The sequence below is a fragment of the Planococcus citri genome, chromosome 5 (assembly GCF_950023065.1).
Source record: "Planococcus citri chromosome 5, ihPlaCitr1.1, whole genome shotgun sequence".
NCBI lineage: Eukaryota > Metazoa > Arthropoda > Insecta > Hemiptera > Pseudococcidae > Planococcus > Planococcus citri.
Window position 1 is genome coordinate 25,761,560 of NC_088681.1, and position 18,122 is coordinate 25,779,681.

The 18,122-nt window shown below is 32.6% G+C and overlaps 4 protein-coding genes across 6 annotated transcripts; 2 read left to right on the forward strand and 2 right to left on the reverse strand.

Moving 5' to 3' along the window:
- The first annotated feature begins 129 nt into the window (after positions 1-129).
- Positions 130-2,301, forward strand: LOC135849315 (probable cytochrome P450 49a1). Its single transcript, XM_065369696.1, has 9 exons — positions 130-286; positions 353-444; positions 517-742; positions 808-995; positions 1,068-1,248; positions 1,353-1,491; positions 1,578-1,784; positions 1,859-2,071; positions 2,149-2,301. Exons 1-9 carry the CDS (start codon positions 273-275, stop codon positions 2,260-2,262), a joined length of 1,374 nt encoding a protein of 457 aa, XP_065225768.1. The 5' UTR covers positions 130-272; the 3' UTR covers positions 2,263-2,301.
- An 80-nt stretch (positions 2,302-2,381) lies between these two features.
- LOC135849314 (kelch-like protein 10) lies at positions 2,382-5,198 on the reverse strand. Its single transcript, XM_065369695.1, has 8 exons — positions 4,959-5,198; positions 4,576-4,855; positions 4,227-4,463; positions 3,976-4,145; positions 3,380-3,549; positions 3,127-3,285; positions 2,834-3,038; positions 2,382-2,752 (listed from the first exon to the last, which is right to left on the reverse strand). The coding sequence occupies exons 1-8, from the start codon at positions 5,138-5,140 to the stop codon at positions 2,419-2,421; spliced, it is 1,737 nt and encodes a 578-aa protein (XP_065225767.1). The 5' UTR covers positions 5,141-5,198; the 3' UTR covers positions 2,382-2,418.
- Positions 5,199-7,733: 2,535 nt separating this feature from the next.
- Positions 7,734-12,298, forward strand: roq (roquin). Of its 3 annotated transcripts, XM_065369694.1 has the most exons (16): positions 7,735-7,916; positions 7,987-8,276; positions 8,352-8,562; positions 8,636-8,872; positions 8,936-9,111; positions 9,179-9,512; positions 9,585-9,828; positions 9,898-9,998; positions 10,059-10,182; positions 10,266-10,455; positions 10,534-10,628; positions 10,711-10,937; positions 11,009-11,108; positions 11,177-11,246; positions 11,322-11,390; positions 11,456-12,298. In XM_065369694.1, the coding sequence occupies exons 2-16, from the start codon at positions 8,118-8,120 to the stop codon at positions 11,567-11,569; spliced, it is 2,451 nt and encodes an 816-aa protein (XP_065225766.1). In that variant the 5' UTR covers positions 7,735-7,916; positions 7,987-8,117; the 3' UTR covers positions 11,570-12,298. The 3 variants fall into 3 exon arrangements, with proteins under 3 accessions (XP_065225764.1, XP_065225765.1, XP_065225766.1); XM_065369692.1 differs by having other exon boundaries at positions 7,734-7,916; positions 9,898-10,182; XM_065369693.1 differs by having other exon boundaries at positions 7,734-7,916; positions 8,005-8,276; positions 9,898-10,182.
- A 337-nt stretch (positions 12,299-12,635) lies between these two features.
- LOC135849318 (uncharacterized) lies at positions 12,636-14,269 on the reverse strand. Its single transcript, XM_065369698.1, has 6 exons — positions 14,124-14,269; positions 13,836-13,994; positions 13,585-13,753; positions 13,311-13,499; positions 13,084-13,192; positions 12,636-13,002 (listed from the first exon to the last, which is right to left on the reverse strand). Exons 2-6 carry the CDS (start codon positions 13,957-13,959, stop codon positions 12,790-12,792), a joined length of 804 nt encoding a protein of 267 aa, XP_065225770.1. The 5' UTR covers positions 13,960-13,994; positions 14,124-14,269; the 3' UTR covers positions 12,636-12,789.
- Positions 14,270-18,122: the final 3,853 nt, after the last annotated feature.

Genomic DNA, 18,122 nt, shown 5'->3' on the forward strand with positions numbered 1-18,122 from the left:
CGTAAAAGATGTATTTTCATTTCCAGTGACGTAGGGTAAATTTCATAGTGATTTTGTCATCAATTTTTTTCCTATACGGAGAGTGAGAGGCTAATGTATAATTTTTTCTACCCTGAATAACTATTCACATCAATCAGTATGCCCATTGATCATTAAAATGGCAAAACTGCAGAAACAGTATTTTTATCTCTTATCAATGAATGAGTCGTTGTTATCGCCTATCGGTTGGAAACCGGTTTGCATTGTAGCATTGTGCGGTTCAGCTGTTGATTATGAAATTATTTAGGTCTGTGATTAAATAATTTTAAAACTATGGTTCAGTTTTGCTTGAATTAATTTACTCATTTTACAGGATTCTGTGTAAAAATGTACGTCCTTTCAAAGAAATACCTTCTCCCAAAGCATATCCTTTCATCGGGCATTCGTATTTATTCTTTGAAAAAGGTACGTACTATGTAGATTTTTTGAAGCCGGTGATTCTGTAGGTTCTCTAATTAATTTATCCATGTTCAACAGGACCTTACGATAAGGATAAACTCACCGAGGCAGCTCAAGATTTGAGTTTGAAATTAGGTCCGGTGTTCTATCTGAAATTTCCCGGTCAAAGTTTCGTTATCACGACAGATAGTGAAAATGCTTCGAAAATATTTCAGTTCGAAGGAAAATATCCGGATCGTGTCACATTACCTGCGTTATCTCTGTATCATCAGAGAACTTTCGGAGCTGTAGGCGTTGTTCCTGGGTAAATACTTATTTTCATTCATCATTTCTCAAATGAGAGTTTAAACATTTGGTATTTGCTTCCAGAAATGGACCCAATTGGTACAAACTTCGTAAAGCTTTGGCTCCATTGTTATCCAAGTCATATTTATCCAATTACATAGATGCGAATAATCATGTGGCTGATAAATTCGTCGCCTATATTAGAAACCGAAGAGATGAGAACTGCATCTTGACTAATCTTTGCTCTCATATGTATCGGTACTCAATCGAATGTTGGTATATCATGCAACAGGTTACCGTAGGCTAATCTGAAGAAAAAAATGTAAAACTTGTTTCAATGTTAGGTATGTCTATTGTATGCCCTGGAAGACAATTATCCGATGAAGAGAACTTGAAAAAAATTATTCGAGGGAGCTGTACATTTATGGATGGGTTATTCACTACGTATTCTGAACCTCCGGTGTGGAAATGTTTCAAAACCAAAGGATATCGAGAATTGGAACGGGGGCATAATTTGATCAACGAGTATGTTCCATTAAATTCGTGCATACTGGTTTTATATTTTAAATATCTTGATTGGAAAATCAACACTCGTTGGTCAAACTGAATCATATTCTATCATGTTACAGATTCATGTACAAGGAGATGAATAAACCTGTAAATGAGTGGAACGATTCATTTATGAAAATATTATTCCAAGATTCCAATCTGTCATTGAACGAAGCTCGTGTGTTAGCTACAGAAGTATTTCTTTCAGGGATTGATTCTGTAAGATAAAATACAATATTTAGAAATTTTTACTTAAGTATCCTACAAGTATAGACGGTCATTTAATTCAGCTATCTTGTTCTTAGATTTCAACTGCGATCACGATGACCCTGTATTACCTATCACACAACGAAAAATGTCAAAATGCTGCCTTGAACGATATAAATAATAATTCGACATCGTATCTAAGAGCTTGCTTTAAAGAAACATTGAGATTATCGTCTACCGCCGGTGGAACTACTCGAGCTCTTCCAGTGGATGTAGTCATGAATGGTTACCTTATTCCTGCCCATGCAAGTATCCGTTTACTCATTAGTAATGAAAATTCTTTATTCGCCGCTGACCTAACGAGTTCTTTCTTCATTAGACGTACATAACAGCCTTTCACTCTGCCATGTCAGTATCTGAAGAATACTTTGAAGATAGTCAAATTTTTAAACCAGAGCGTTGGTTACACTCGGAGAAAGTTGCAAAGAAAAACCAATACAGCAATTTCGCATCGTTACCTTTTGGATTTGGAGCTCGAATGTGTCCTGGACGATGGTTATCGGAGCAAGAAAGCGTAATATTATTAAAAGCTGTAAATATTCTTCATTATATCAACTTTCTTAAACTATAAAATAGCATTGTTAACTCCACGAAATATTTTCCTTGCAGATTCTGAAAACTTTCAAGTTGGAACCGATCACTCCACCGAATGTGGGCATGATATATCGAATGAATCGCATACCAGAACGTTCGATAGATATAAAATTTGTAAATAGAAGATAGGTAGGGTAACAATAATTTATTAAATACGTTTTTTCGATACTGTAGCCTAATACATTGAATTTTCTCACATTATCCTATTTCGGCTGTTGAGGTAACTTTGGCTATATAAATTAAACTAAGAATTTGGTACGTTATACGAAAACTCCTAACATGAAGTTAAACACCGATCATATCATTTTGACCATCACGTTCGGTATTCATTTCTTGATCCATTAATTCTACGTTATCGACCGGTATGACCAGAGCATTGTTTTGTAAGTCGCTAGTGTGCTGTACTTTAATATCATTTATGTATAACATGCTATCAATTTCAACGTAAATCGATGATCCTGCATGTTCCAAAGATTTTACTATTGAACGGAGACGTTCGGCGTTCTCCAACATGACTAGTTCATAGTGTTTGTACGTGTAGTCTTCTAAATTGGGAATATCTCGAACTACACAAGCTGACAGTGCTGATCTGTACAGTTTCATGTTGAAGATTTGTTTCCTGTTAACAGTATCACTTTTTCTCAATCTTCCCATCATTAATAGGTACCTATTTAAATAATGATTTGCGAAATTATTTTACCATCTTTCTGTATTTACATCGAAAGCTTCCACCGTGTCAACTGTGGTACCATGACTGTAACCTCCGATAACCAGTATCATATCTTCGATAGCCACAACAGTAAAATTACTTCGTGGATGCTTCATACTAGGTATTAAACTCCAGTGATTTGCTTTCACATCGAAACGTTCGACTGTTCGTAATCTGTCAACTCCGCTGTATCCTCCTGAAAATAGGCTTCAATCATGACTATATTGATGTACAGATTCTACTCTCAGATTTATTTTTTGTTCGCTAAATACGAGTATGATTACCTAAAGCGTAAATGAATCCTTTATGACTTATACAACTAACACCGCTTCGACTTATGGACATATTTGGTAACATGGACCACCTATCTTGAATTGGATCGTACACTTCGACTGTGCTTGTGCAGTTATTACCATCGAAGCCGCCAACAATGTAGATTTTACCTTAGAAATAGAATAAGTATTTATTAAGAATTCCGGATCTTGGTGCAGGAAAATTCTAGTAATACAACTACTGTAGAGGTAATTTGACTGATACCATCGCAAACGGTGGCATCGGCGTCGCTTCGAACGTGATTCATTGAAGCTCTCAGAGTCCACTGGTTTTTGAGAGGATCGTAGCATTCGACACTTTTCAGTCTGTGTTCACCATCGAAACCGCCTAACGCGTAAATGTATCCGTTCAAATAAGCAACACTCACGTAGCATCTGAGAGTTTTCACAATTATTAAATCATGAAGTTAATACAGTTTCTGATTAGGGTTTTTTGAATCTAACAAGAAAACCTGTACAAATCGTCAACCTCGATCGAGCTGAAATTTGGCTCACTGAAAGAGCATGTCATTCAAACGTCAGAACCAAATTTTCAGTTTACGGAGTCGATTTTTCAATTTTGGCGAGTTTTTTGAAAATGGCAAAAATACCTAGCTTATTGGAATATTAATTTCATAATTTCTCCCAATAAGCCATCTTCGGCCAAAAATCGAAAAATCAATTTCAGTTGCTGAAAATTAGATTTTGAATTGTAAGTGACATGTTTTTTCAGTGAGCCAAATTTCAGCTCGATCGGAGTCGACTGTCCCTTGTTAGTAGATTTTTTTGGATCTTAGTTAGAAAAATCATGCGTTACCGAACCTTTTGAAAAACATAGGCGCTACATCAGACCATGTTTTGGTCACCACATCGAAAGCTCTACAACTGTTATGCGATTCAATACCATCATATCCTCCGATCAAGTACATCTTGGTTCCTACTACGACAGTACCATGATATGCTCGAGGACCTAGAGGATCCGTATCCGGCATCTGAACGATGCAAAAAAATTGAACCATTTTCCCAACAGTTAATACTAATGATTATGAAATTCTGTTGGAAAAAATTCTTACATTGATCCACCGATCGGCGCGAGGGTCATAAGTTTCTATCACAGAAGTTGGATATATACCACTCCATCCCCCCACTGCAAAGACAACTTCTCTTGGTTTTCTGGGCCGAACAAATTCCGGATATGGGATATACATGTTTTCCTCCACCAAACGACAGATGCTCTCGAAATAACTCAAAGATTGTCTTATAACTTTGTCGCATTTCTCATTGCCTGATACGTATTTATGATTTCTGATCTAAACAGATGATTAAAGTAGGTATAAAATCCATTTTTAAAAATTCGAGTAGATAGGTAGGAAGGTGGATAGGTACGGGTAAGATGGAGTTTGTAAGAGAAACCTTGCGCACCTTTTTATTGAAATATTCGTATCTCATTAGTCCAATTCGAACGTGATTTAATAATTTGCTGACGTAGCATTTGCGTTCTTTCTCTTTTAACGAAATCCAATTTACGATGAATTCCCATACGAGTTCTTCATTCGATACATTTAGTTCATCAGCGCTGATAAACGATGAAATATCTTCGATAGGAATGAAAAGTAGTTCTTCATTATCTCGAATAACCGATAAAAAATTTCTACAAATGTAATTCTTGGCTAATTTTTGTAACTCGTTGCTTTTTTTCTCTCTGTTGAATAGACAATAAGGAGGATAAAAATACAACGATAGAATTGAAAAATTCCATATTCGATTACCTACTTTAAACTTGATGAAAACACATGTGTACTAACTTGGCAAATTGATACAAACGAAAGCAGTTTTTAACATCGATATTTTCGCTTAGAAATTCAAAACAAGCTTGACGAGCTCCTTTCATTTTTAATAAATGAGCACCGTGATAGAGTTCTTGAGTGCATTCGAATGTCATTGCGCCGAATTTTGTTAAATAAATATAATTTAGTAGTTCAGACATTACGTATAAAGTTATCCCTGTAACTTTCAGTTTACTGGCTTTGGGATTTTCGAACAAAAGTCTCCTGAAAAAGTACACAAGTTGATGAGAATCACAATAACAGTGTTCTTTTCGCCACTCCGAGTAACTCCGAGTCCGAGCAGAAATTTGACTTTAATAGGTATCTCGTTTTTTTTTTCAGCTCTTACTTCGAGTAAAGTAAAAAAATTGTAATTTTTGTTATCGGAGAACAACAAAGGTTCTCCTTTTAAATTTCTCTTTTAGCTAGTGTAAATAGAGCAAAAAAAAGAAGTAGAAAGAGTTACCTATTCGGAGTTTGCGAAATGAATAGACCTAAAGATAGGTATTTTGAAAATAAAAAGTCAGATTTCTTACTAACCGAAATAGTTTACTTCCGGAGTATAGGATAGCTTTATGAGCTGCGAATTCAGAACCATCTTCTAAAATCAGAGATACATCTGTCATTTGATTTTGTAACCTAAACGAATTTAAATTTTGAGCTGTCGCATCCATCCCCGACATATTTATGAAGAAATTAAACACTACGCGAATACATCGAACGTTCGAAATTTATTTAGAAAATAGACAATTCTACAACGCCCTTTTGAAAAAACAACGATTCGAAATTTTTATTTATCGATTGCGACATAAAATTTTTGTAATCAGCAAATTTTCCTTGATAATTTCCACCATAAAATTGAAATTTTTGCAATCAATTCAGCGGTCATTTATTTTTTTGTAAAATTTTAAAAAATCAAAAATGTGGTAGTTTTTATTTTGAGTTTGGGCAACACTTTCGATTGTTGGTAACATTGATTCTATTATTATCCTATCTAATTTACCTATTTTATCGATTTGGTGCGTCACCAGACTTCATTTTGTCCTGTTGCAGAGGAAGTAGTGCAATGTTTCGTTATTTGGTTGGAGTTGGAGATGTGAATTTTTAATGAATTTTTTCCAATTATGTATTTTCAAGTTCAAACTTCAAAGTCAGGGCTGTACCGAAGGAGGGGCAGGGGGAGGCTTTCCACCTTAAGCGTCCGAAATAAGGCACTATCCGAAGTGGAAAAAGTTGGCAAATTGGTGATTCTCATTTCTCACTCGTCAGTTGGCAATTGAAGAAATTAAAATTTTGAAAATTTCAACTTGAATTCCTACACGAATAGTTGCCAACTGGATTTTGAAATACCAACTGGAAAAATTCAAAGATTTTTCCAATAATTTTTTAGAACTTGAATTACACATTTTTCAAGGTTTGAATTGGAAAAATAAACTCTTACCCTCATAAGGAAACTTGTTTTTTTTTTTACTTCTCAAAACATGAATTTTTAAAAGATTTTTGCCTCGCTTCATTCGGTCTCGTTTGCTTTTCTTCTTCAGGTTTACACCTTTTTAAAAAATCATCATTCAAATTTTAAAAAATCATTGTCGAATTTCATTGTTTTACACATGCCTCTAGGAATACTAATTTTCGAGAGCTTTTGCCTTTCATTTTCAATTTTGAATTTTCCAAAAAAGATCATCACTCGAATTCAAAAACTTTGAATCAAAATAATAAACTTTTCATAAGTTGCTCATCACACAAAAAACATTTTTTTTATACCTCTTTGAAATACTGATATTCAAGAGTTTTTTGCCCTTGCTTCGCCAGAGATAAAAATTATATTTTCGACATCCGCTTGCTTAAAATAAAAAAAGGTCTTCGGATGTTTGAAGACATTGTAAAATTGAAAAAGTCGAATACAAAATTTGGTCTCGTTCACTCCCCCCTTGAAAATTCCCCATTTGTTCAAAAAATGTCCTGCTAAAAGTCCTTCTTAAAAAAATTTGAGTTGGAAATTTCAAGGCAATAAAATGTTAGCAGTTGGCAATTTTATGTTCCCCTGTAGTAGGCAATGCTCGTACTCGTTTGCTTAAATTTGAAGGTATTTACTTTTTTTTACTGTTATTTATTCGACTAAACTAATAGTTCTATTTTTCTTTAGTTTTCTTTCCTTTTTTTTTTTTAATTTTACCATTATATTCAACTTCAAGGCTTTTTTTGTTGTTTTTCTTAAGTGATGAAAAAAATGAATAATTGAAAAAGAAAGAAAAAAAATATTCAAAAAAACATCTGATGAACGAACAAATAGGTACCTAGTCGAATAGTCAAAGAAAAAAAATCTAAGTAGATTGTTGAAGTTTAAGACTTTGAAAAAAAAAAAAAGTAATCAAAAACTCAACAAGAAGAAGCGAATACGAATAGTCGAAAAATCGAAAAAAAAATAAACAAGGAAAAAATTAAATAATGCTATAGGTACTTTAGTAATATTATACTTATTGTAAAAATAATGAAAACTCTAAAGTGAAAACCAGCGAAAATAAAGCTGAAAAATTCAACGTTGAAAACTTTGAAGTTTAAATTTGAAAAAAAAAGTCATTCAACATCTAATTATTTCATTTTATTATAATCTCCAACTCCAACTATGTATTATACATACGAAAATAAAAATACAAAAACGAAGTTGAAAAAGTATGCAAAAAATTACATAGCACCACTTCCACCTGCAGGAGGACAGAATAAGGCCTGTTCTCATACGTCCAGTTTTGTTGCTACGTCAGAAAAAAGGTCAAATCAGCTGTTGCTTCGAATTTTTACTTTATTATCTTGTTATTACGATGAAATAATTATTACAAAAGGTTTGTTCGCGATTTTATGAACTATACAGAGTATCCTGTTGCAATAAAACGTTCCGATTACTGGTGTAAAATGTCGTGATAACGATTCCATCATCAGGTACTAATCGATTTTGCTTTCATTATATTCTCTTGTTGTTGTTGACTAATTGGAAAATCATATCCGTAAGTTGTTTGCCCGTTTATAGATTTCCAACTTGAACGATGAAATCGCGTAAAAAAATATTTGTCATCATCCCTACTGTCGAAGTGCTTTGGACTTGATCGAAGTGATTGGTGATATTGGCCGAATATAATCAAAATGCCTATACAAACGCCGCAGTGGACCGATTTCCTTATATGTCCGGTGTGTTGCAACGAATATGATTACCTTCATAATCCAATTAGTCTCGCTTGTGGCCATACAGTTTGCAAACTATGTTTGTCCAAGTTGCAAATCAAACAGTGTCCGTTTGATCAAGTATGTCAAAGTATTCTCATCATTTTAACCATCGTTTATAGCGTAGGTAATCTAACAAAAAAGGGTTGTTTTCAGACGGCTATTACCATCGATTTAAATGACTTACCAGTCAATTACGCGCTATTACAGTTGGTATCTTCGACAGTGTACAACTTACCGGAAAAGAATCAAACTCAAATGAAATTACAAAGTAAAGTAAAACTCAATCCAGATGATACGCATCATTATGCCAAAGCTTTAAAACGCATCGAAGATATTGCATTGTATTTAAAACCTTTTTCATCAGGTATTGAGAAGTTTACTTTACTATATATTTGATTATTGTTCGTGTTTATGTTAATATTTTGTGGATCTTACAGTCTTGAGCACTTCTGGCGCAGTTAATGTTTTGTCTCGTCCAATGCAACGTAAACTAGTGATGTTGATCAATTGTCAATTATTAGAAGAAGAAGGTAGAATTAGAGCTTTGAAAGCAGCTCGTTCTTTAGGCGAACGAACCGTTACAGAGTTAATTATACAGCATCAAAATCCGCAACAGCTATCGACCAATTTATGGGCTGCAGTGAGAGCTCGAGGATGTCAATTTTTGGGACCAGGTATGCAGACTGAATCTCATCATTGAAATTTAGAATACACTCTAATTATCGTATTATTTCCAGCCATGCAAGAAGAAGTATTGAAATTAGTACTATTGGCCTTGGAAGATGGATCTGCGTTATCACGTAAAGTATTAGTTATGTTTGTAGTTCAAAGACTCGAACCTCATTTCCCTCAAGCGTCCAAAACTAGCATAGGACATGTCGTACAATTACTCTATAGAGCATCGTGTTTTGTGGTAAGTGTACTCTTCTTGATCTGTGAACTTGCTTTTGACTGGAGATTCTGATCAGAGAATGTTTCAGGTTTCGAAACGAGAAGGAGATTCTTCGTTGATGAAATTGAAAGAGGAATTTCGAACGTATGATGCGTTACGTCGAGAACACGATGCTCAGATTGTTGAAATAGCTACTGAAGCTGGTCTTCGAATAGCCCCCGATCAATGGTCTGCTCTCCTGTATGGCGATACGGCTCATAAATCTCATATGCAATCGATCATAGATAAATTACAAAATCCTCAGTCATTCGCTCAGTCTGTTCAAGAACTCGTTATAGCTTTACAAAGAACCGGAGATCCGGGTAATTTGTGTGTGCTAAGGCCTCATTTGGAGTACTTAGCCGATATAGATGTTAATTCCGGTGAGATTTTTTTTACCTCAGACTCGTTAACGTATTGAAATATGTCACTGATGTGTTACGTTTTGTTAATAGATTTCGGTAATCGAATTTGGTCTACGGTATCAACAGCTTTAGAAGCTGCTCTAACAGTCGTATCTGGATTAGTTAATTTCATCAAGACTCACGGATGTCGTAAAATGAACAACGATCCCGCTAATAATATTTCGGTGCATGCTTCGAAGTATAAAATCAGCCTCTGCAGAGATCTAGCTCTAAAAGGGCTATGTCCCAGAGGTATCAGCTGTACTTTTGCCCATTCCGAAGAAGAATTAGTAAAGTAAGTCAGGGTCTATTTTGAATCACTTTCGAACCATCTGAAACCTAATCCAAGGATTGATTTTTACAGGTATCGTTCCAAGCATAGAAAATTCCAACGTAAAGAAAACGAAAACATGTTACCGTTTGTGAAAAGCACAAACAACAATAGCGCTGCCATTCCTTCGAGAAGTAAGCTTCTGCGGAACCAGTCTTTTGAAATGTGTGCAACTTCAACGTGCCCTGTTTCAGATATCGATCTAAATATGGAAGATTGCGGTCAAGTTTTGAATCAAGACGTATGCACCGAGAAAAATGACTGCTGTTTTTGTCGACCTTGTGAATTCCCTACTGATTTCAATCAGCTGACTTTATTGTGAGTTGAAATCATATTGAAAGGTTGTCAGAGTTGGGAAAAAAATTGAATCAAATTAATTAATATTGTTTTGTATTTTGTAGGCAACCTAACGATGTCCTTAATACCTCGCCATTAATGGATTCTACTCCTTTAACTATTAATAATAATGTGAGAAAGATAACCTCGTCTCAATATCTCGTTGCTATGAATCAAAGAAAACAACAAATCATTTCGGAATTGCAACAAGTCCTGTCTGGAGTCCAGAATCAATATTTTGCTGCCAATAATTCGGTACGTTACTCGTAGTTAATTTTCATCAAGACTCTTTCCTGGAAAAATTATTTAACTTGATTTTATTCTCATTTGCAGGAAGTTAATCCCAATGTGAATGTATATTGTCCTACTAGTTGTATCCCTAATGCGCCATATATCTTGGGTAATCCCCTTCCTCCGTCTACGATGAGGTAACTGAACATTTTCATAATGAATTGAAACCATTCTAGTCGCATTTTAAACACTTTTGACATTTTTATTCGATTTTTTCAGTATGGAAATCCAATTACCGTCTCAAAGTGATGGTTTGCCATTTCAAAACCCAGTGCAGCTAAATAAACTCGATTTATCTGCCGAATTGTGCTCGTTATCTTCGGAGCAGTCTTTTTTACCTCCTCGATCTGTACCATTAGATAGATCTGTGAATTTGGTTCACACTTGTAAAGATCCTTACCTTGGTGATGGGACAGGAAATTGGAATATGAATTATTCGAAATTATGTAAGTTCAATGATCTGCGATGGTATTAGTGTCTACAATTTAATTGGTTATTTACAAGATGGTTTGATTAGGTTGCAGCTGTGGTGTACCTGAGGGAACTGGTGTGATGGCAATTGGTGATGCGTTTCAATCTACCAATCATTACGTGGCTCCTGACGAAGTACCTGAATCGTAAGTACAGGCCGTACTCAGTGGTCTCTTCGAAGGGATATAGTTGATTAATCCATTGTTTTTTTCAGACTTTTGTTAGAATCGGTTAAATTGCAAGGTCAGCTGAGAGGTTTAAAGAAACAAATCGCCGATATTAAGGTAAAAAAAAATGACTCTTAATTCTTATTTTCTATATCTTCCATAACTTGAAATTAATCTCTATTTATTTGACAGAATTACATGAGAAATGAAAATTCCACTGGAAACCCTATCAAAGAAAATCAATACCAAACTACCAACGAGGTGAATAATATACTAAAATTATTAAATTTTTTCAACGATCTCTAACCTGATGATCTTTATTTCAGGACAAAACCTACGAAGAAGGAATCGTAAACGATCTACGTGCATTGGAATTACGTTTAGAATGCGAACTCGAAGAAGAAGAAGAAAAATTATGGCCTACACCTAGTAAAAAGTGAATCTAAATTGCACTTTATTTGCAATTAAACTTCGAATGCGTAATTAATTTAATCGATGTGATGTGTGTTTATTATTATTTTTTTTTAATCGCAGAAATTACCGTTTTTATGTCTATTGACCTGAATACTACTTATTTTTTAGGCAATTTGAATTTCGTACCCTGTTTAAAGGGTAACCGGGGTGTGGTAATTGTTTATGTGATATTACCGATTTATGTTGTGAGTTTTTTGTTCACAGTTTTGTTGACTAGGATTTTTTTTTCGTTCTTTTTACCTTACGTATATATTTTCTTTTTTTTATTTGTGCAAAACCGATATTGTGATATTTCAAGACTATTTCTTGATGTGCGTTATTTTAAATTGTGTTACTTTTTTTACATTTTGAAAGTGCATTTAGGGCCTAAGAGAGAGTTTTTGATTGGGATTGAAATAGAATGAAGAGTGCCTACCTGTGCTATTGTATGTGCGAGATGGTCGTTGAATGTACTTTGTTATGAAGATGTAAAAAGTATGTGTTTATTCATGTTGCACATGGTTTTTCATATTTAGATTATATTAATCTTATTTACAACTTTTTTTCTCTCTCTTTAGTTATTGACCATTATAGGTGTTTATGCGTATATACATACTGTTTGTAGGTTACTAATTTTTTTCTCGCTTATTGTATCCTTAATGACCTTTTTTTTTCTCGTGCTTTTAATAAACTAGTTTATCATTATTGTGGCTGAATTGGTGTTTTATTCGAAAATTAATTTAGATTTACGTTGTATTTATCGATATGAAATTATCAATACACCTCAAATTAAGTAAAGAGAGGAGAATGTGAAGCCAAAAAGTCACAAAAATGCTTTTTAAATTATTTAAAAAATTGAAAACAGCAAAATTTTTGAATTCTTTGAAGGAATAAATTGTCTTTTGATTTTTTTTCAATTTGAGAAAATTAATTTTCAAATTTTTTTTCAATTCAGTTTTTTGAATACCATAATTACATTTTTAAATTCAAAGATACGGCATGAAATATCTCAATTCCTCTGTTTTGATGAACAACTCGATAAACAATTCCCTATTGAACCAGCACAAATCGTTTCATTTTAATAAATTTAAGCAAATGACCAGTCACAATTTCAAAACACAGTCAACGAAGGGGAAAAAACACAAATGATTTTTAAATACAGAAAAGTTGTACAGTTTTAACCGAGGCGAAGTATCGTTCAAGCTATTTATAAATTAAACCAGGATGCGATCAGGTTAAAAACAGTATTCTTATGGGTATTGACCAATTTAGAATTTAATACGTTCATCACTTCCTTCGATAGTAAGTCCATATTTCTGTGCAATATTTCGCGAAATTTTTGTTTATCTCGTTGGATAGCGTTGTTCATCAATTGCTCAGCGTTTTCGTTACCTTCGACTTCTAATCCGCTAATATTAATCTGAAAAAAAAAATTTAAAAAAAAATTACTCTGGTGTTGATGAAAGAATATGAGAATAAAATGAAGAAAAATGGCAAATACTCGAGCATCTTCGAAATCACCAGTAATGGTGACATTTTTGATTTTAATTGTGGTATTTTCCTCTTGAAAGTGTACAAAAGCAGTCATTACGAAATTCAAAACGGAGATTCTGAACAAAATATGTACAAAATTATGGCATTGAAAACAGTTCAGGATCAACTTGGCAGTTGGAATTTTTATTTTCAACGATTAAAATTTAAAATAGATAACACTTTTTGCATATCTACCTGAATCTACCAGCTCCATATACTCTTTTATTATCCACACTGCCGCGTAATATGTAAGTTTCGGTTAAATGAGCTGCAGGCCACTTCGCCACGATATGAAATTTACCTTCGTTCATATTCACATTGATGCCCTCGACTTGAAAATCAGCTGTATTATGTAATCTAGTATCTTGAGAAATTATATCCAATCTGTAACAGGTGAAAAAAAATCATAGGACAAATTTAGACCAAAATTTAAATAAATTCCCCGAATCAGATAAACTCAATCACCTACGCGATGTTTTCGAATCTCCAAGATTCTATACTTCCGCCAGTCACAGGTATACCATCTTCCAAGGCTTGTAGCTGACTAATGTGACCTTTAATGTATTCTAAACCTCGTCTCAAGCTTTCGGCCATTTGTTGATCGCTGATTTTCGATACCAATGATTGATTTGTGTGATCTGCGAATATTAAACCAAACTATGTAGATTGCCAATTGCGAGTAGATTAAGTTTAACGAAAGTTAAGTAGGTGTTTACTTACTTTTGAATCCAAATAGGTTATAAACTCCCATAATATTGGGTAGTTCCCTGACTGTTGATTTTTTACAATTATCGGCCACGAATGTCATGAAAAACTGTACAACTTTAGCGAACGTTTCGTCCATTGCGATGGATCTTTTGTTGTGCGAGTTCCCAAATTCTGTAAAATTAAACGATGCTCGTGTTATGGATACCTCTACGTTACTCGCACATTTTGCATCTGTTTTGTTATTACGAAGTTATATATAATTTGGATATTTTAATAAAACATTCGATTAATTATACGTACCAACGATAAATTTTATCGGAAAATGTTTCCAAACAATGTATCAGTGAAAGGGTCATGTTTTGATAACCATTTCATCAGCCAATAATTTTTTTGATAGTTCTAATTTACCTACCGAACAAAAGCCTACTACATAGATTTTGTAAAAAAATTCCAATTAAAAAAATGTTCAATAAAAAACAGCTTTTAAGAAAAAAATAAATCATACCCACCTAACTGATCATTAATGAAACAAAACAAAAAAAAAAAAAAAAAAAAAAATACAATGATGATTGAAAATTTTTTAGAAAAATCAAAAAAATATCTGCCCATAATGTTTTACAAGAAAAATATATGTATAAAAACTATGAGAAATGTAATATTTTTACACATAGGTATTCAAAAAATTATTTAGTTCTTCGTTTTTTAAATTTAAAATAAAAGATCTCAGTCTCCTACTTTGACATTTTACTACGAATAGAAAAAAATTGGCTTGCAGAAAAACTAAAAATACATGTATTCGAGTAAAATATAAAATTGAAAAAAATTAGGACATTTTTTTGAAAATTGAAAAAAAAGATTTGATGAAAATTAATATTTAATAATTTTTCAACACATAATAAGTAAGTTATGTTAATTCATTATGATTGCTAAATTTTTTTTAATATCGAAGGTGGATTGAATCTGATTGCCTCGTGTTGCATAATTTCAAAAGCAGCATTCAAAATACATATTTATTAATATACTACGATTTGAATAAAATTTTCATAGTTCTCTAGCGTCCATTTTAAATTGTACATGTTGAATCAAATTCATTTTCCACCTCAACACAAAATGAAAAAAGCTGCAGCAGTATAACAAGACTGGTAAAATTTTTGGCTCTCCAAATTACTTCCACCCTCTACAGTAGGTAACTCAAAAACTTATTTTTCGCTGAAAATTTTCATTTTTCATAATTTCCAATCAAACTTTTTGATATTTGGATCAACGTTAGACCCTCTTCAAGGTTCATTTGTATACCTACTTACTTGAATACGTTTTCCGACTGATTTGCGTTTTCTGAGTGCAAATCTGATCTCAAACTTCGGTACTGTCGCCTCCATCATTAAAAAAAAAAAATGAATAAATAAACATTTTTTTTGAAAAATTCAATTTTTTCTGAAATTCACTGTGCCAAAAAAACCTGGAAAATTGAACAATTTTTTCAGAAAGAACTCTAAGAATGTCCACCTTTTCTTTGTCCCTCCATTGGCAAAATACATAATAATTAATAACTAGGGTGTCCGCCCCCTGGGCTGCTCCGCAGCCCCATCCCGGCTCACAACCCTCCCCCTCAAAAAAGTTGAAAATATTTCCTCTGAAAGTTCAAAATTGTTGATGAACTGGCAACGGTTTTCTGCAATGTAAAATATCCTTCATCTCAAGGTTTCCATTTTTAGTTTCAGTTTTCAATTCAATTTCAGTTTTTCTTTATTTAGATGTCATTCAATTTTCTTTGTTTAAATTCATTTATTATTATAATTTTTTCTTTTTTTTTATGTTTTACTTTCAATTTTTTGTCTTCAGTTTTATTTTTGCACTTTTTCTTGATGTCAGTTTTTCATTCAATTTTAGTTTTTTGTTGTTTTGATATCTTTCAATTTTCTTCTACAATTGTTTTTACATTCATCATCATCATCATCATTTTTTCTTGTTTTTATTCATCAATTTTTAACATTTATTCTTCTTCACTCCTTTTTCATATATCTCATTTTTTATTGGATTTATCAATTTCCCATAACTTTTCTGTTATCATTTTTTATTGTTTTATTTTTTGCTCATTTTTTCATTTATTCATCATGAATTCATTTTCATTCCTTTTCAACCATATTTATTTTATCTCACTTCAATTCATTTTTTTTGAGGGGGGGGGGGACATTTTTTTCTCAGCTCTCATTTTAATTTTCAAATATTTCAATTTCCTTCAATTCATTTTTTGTTTTTCAACTATTGAGTTTGTTTATAAAAAGTTAACTACATTTTTGTTTTTGCATTTTCTTTTCTTACAATTGTTTCCTGGTTTTGATTTTAATTTGATCTGATTTCTCTCCGTTTTCATTCAGTTTTTTCAAGATTGATGCGGTTTCAATTTAGATTTTGTTTAATTCATTAATTTGTTTCTTTTCTTTAATTCCTTATGCATTTGTTTTCCATTACTTTTCGTTCTTTGTTTCATGACTTTTACCTTACTTTTTATTTTCGTTTTCAATTTTTTCAAATGTCTATATTAATTTTCTTCATTCTTTCTGTTTTTTTTTCTGGTTTACTTACTTTCTCAATTTATTTACCTATACACTTAGAAGTTCATACTCTCATTCTCAATTGCTATCTTTTTCCTTTGTTTCATTTTATTCAGATTTCCTCACTTCTTCAAAAATCATGAATTTTCAAACCAAATGAGTAATTAGAAGGAGAAATAGTCGGCTGCGAAGTATAAGCTGGATGTTTTTTTGTATTTTGAATTTTGATGATAAGAAAAATGCCTAGCAAATGAGACATATTCGGCCGCGAAATGAAAGCTTAAAGTTACAATTGTCCAAAATTGTGCATTTTTAATTTTTTGGGCTAAAACTAAGAAATTTTGAATTCTAAATGTTTGATGACATATCTACGCGTCATGAGGAACATTTAAAAAAAAAAATTAGCGAAATCGGTCCAGTGGGAGAGGCTAGCCGACTGGAACAACGTTTTCCAAGATTCTTTTAATATATATAGATTAATGTTGAAAAAATCAAGGATGAAAAGCTAGCCGAAAGCTTAAAGCCGAAAGCTGAAAGCCGAAAGCCGAGCAGATTTTCGCACTATGCCAAAAGCTAAAAGTTTGCAAGTTTCATTTTTTCCAAGCCAAGTTCCATTTTTTTTTTGCTTTTTCAAAGGCTTTTCTGCAGAATTGAATTCTCTAAAAAATTCAGAAAAAACATAAAAATGAAAAAAATTTCATAGAATTTCATTTTAATGCGATTTAATGAAATGAAAAAAAAAAGAAAATAATTCTAAAATATTCTCTACTATCACTAATTATGAAATCAATGCACCTGAACTAATTTTTAATCCCGTTTTTTTGTAAATTGATGGTGTACCAGTTAAAAGTTTAAAGTCAAAAGCTTAAAGCCAAAAGTTTAAAGCTAAAAGCTTAATGAAATATAGCTGAAAGCTGTTAAATTGAAAATATAAGGAAAAGCCATTGGAAGCCAAAAGTTTGGCTAAAGTAAAGCCTTAAAAATCGAGATAGCCGAAAGTTGAAGCCAATAGTTTCAATTTTGAAATTTCAAGCTAAAAGCCAAAAGCTGAAGTTTCATTTTAAGGCTTTTCATCCCTGGAAAAAATTCTAGAAATTTTCTGAAACAGAAAAAACTGATGCAAGAAAATAACTAAAAAAAAGACCAAACATCAAAAAAGTACAAAAAAATGTAAAATCGTATTTACGGCAAACTGGTTATGCAATTTTATTAACACGAATTATCGCGATGCGTTAGAAACTAGCATGCATGTTGTTTTAAAGTTCTGCGTTATTCTGAGATGAGCCATTCATATACCTAAGGTATTTTTGATTTTTGATTTTTTTTTTTTTAAATTTCAACTAGACTTGGAAAGTCAGCCGAAAGCTGAAAGACGATGCTCCTTGAAGCTTTTCGAAATCATTTGCCAGCTGAAATCTAGCTAAAAGCTTTATTTTTTTGGCTGTTCTATTGGCCTTTTTCCTCCTTTTATCGTAAAGTTTAGAATTTAGATGGAGAAGAATTTAATTAGGTACTTGAAAAATAAAAATTCTTATTATGATTCAACTAATGTTATTCCTCCATAATAGGTCAGTGTAAACTGAAATTTTGAAGTTGAATTTTTTTCAATTTTTTATTCAAAAAAATCCATTTGTACCCTAGCTAAAAGCCAGCTATAATCATTAATTACTAATCAGCCATATTAATTTTGAAAGCCAAAGCCAAAGCGTATACCTATGTGTTTTTTATTTTTCAATTTAAACCA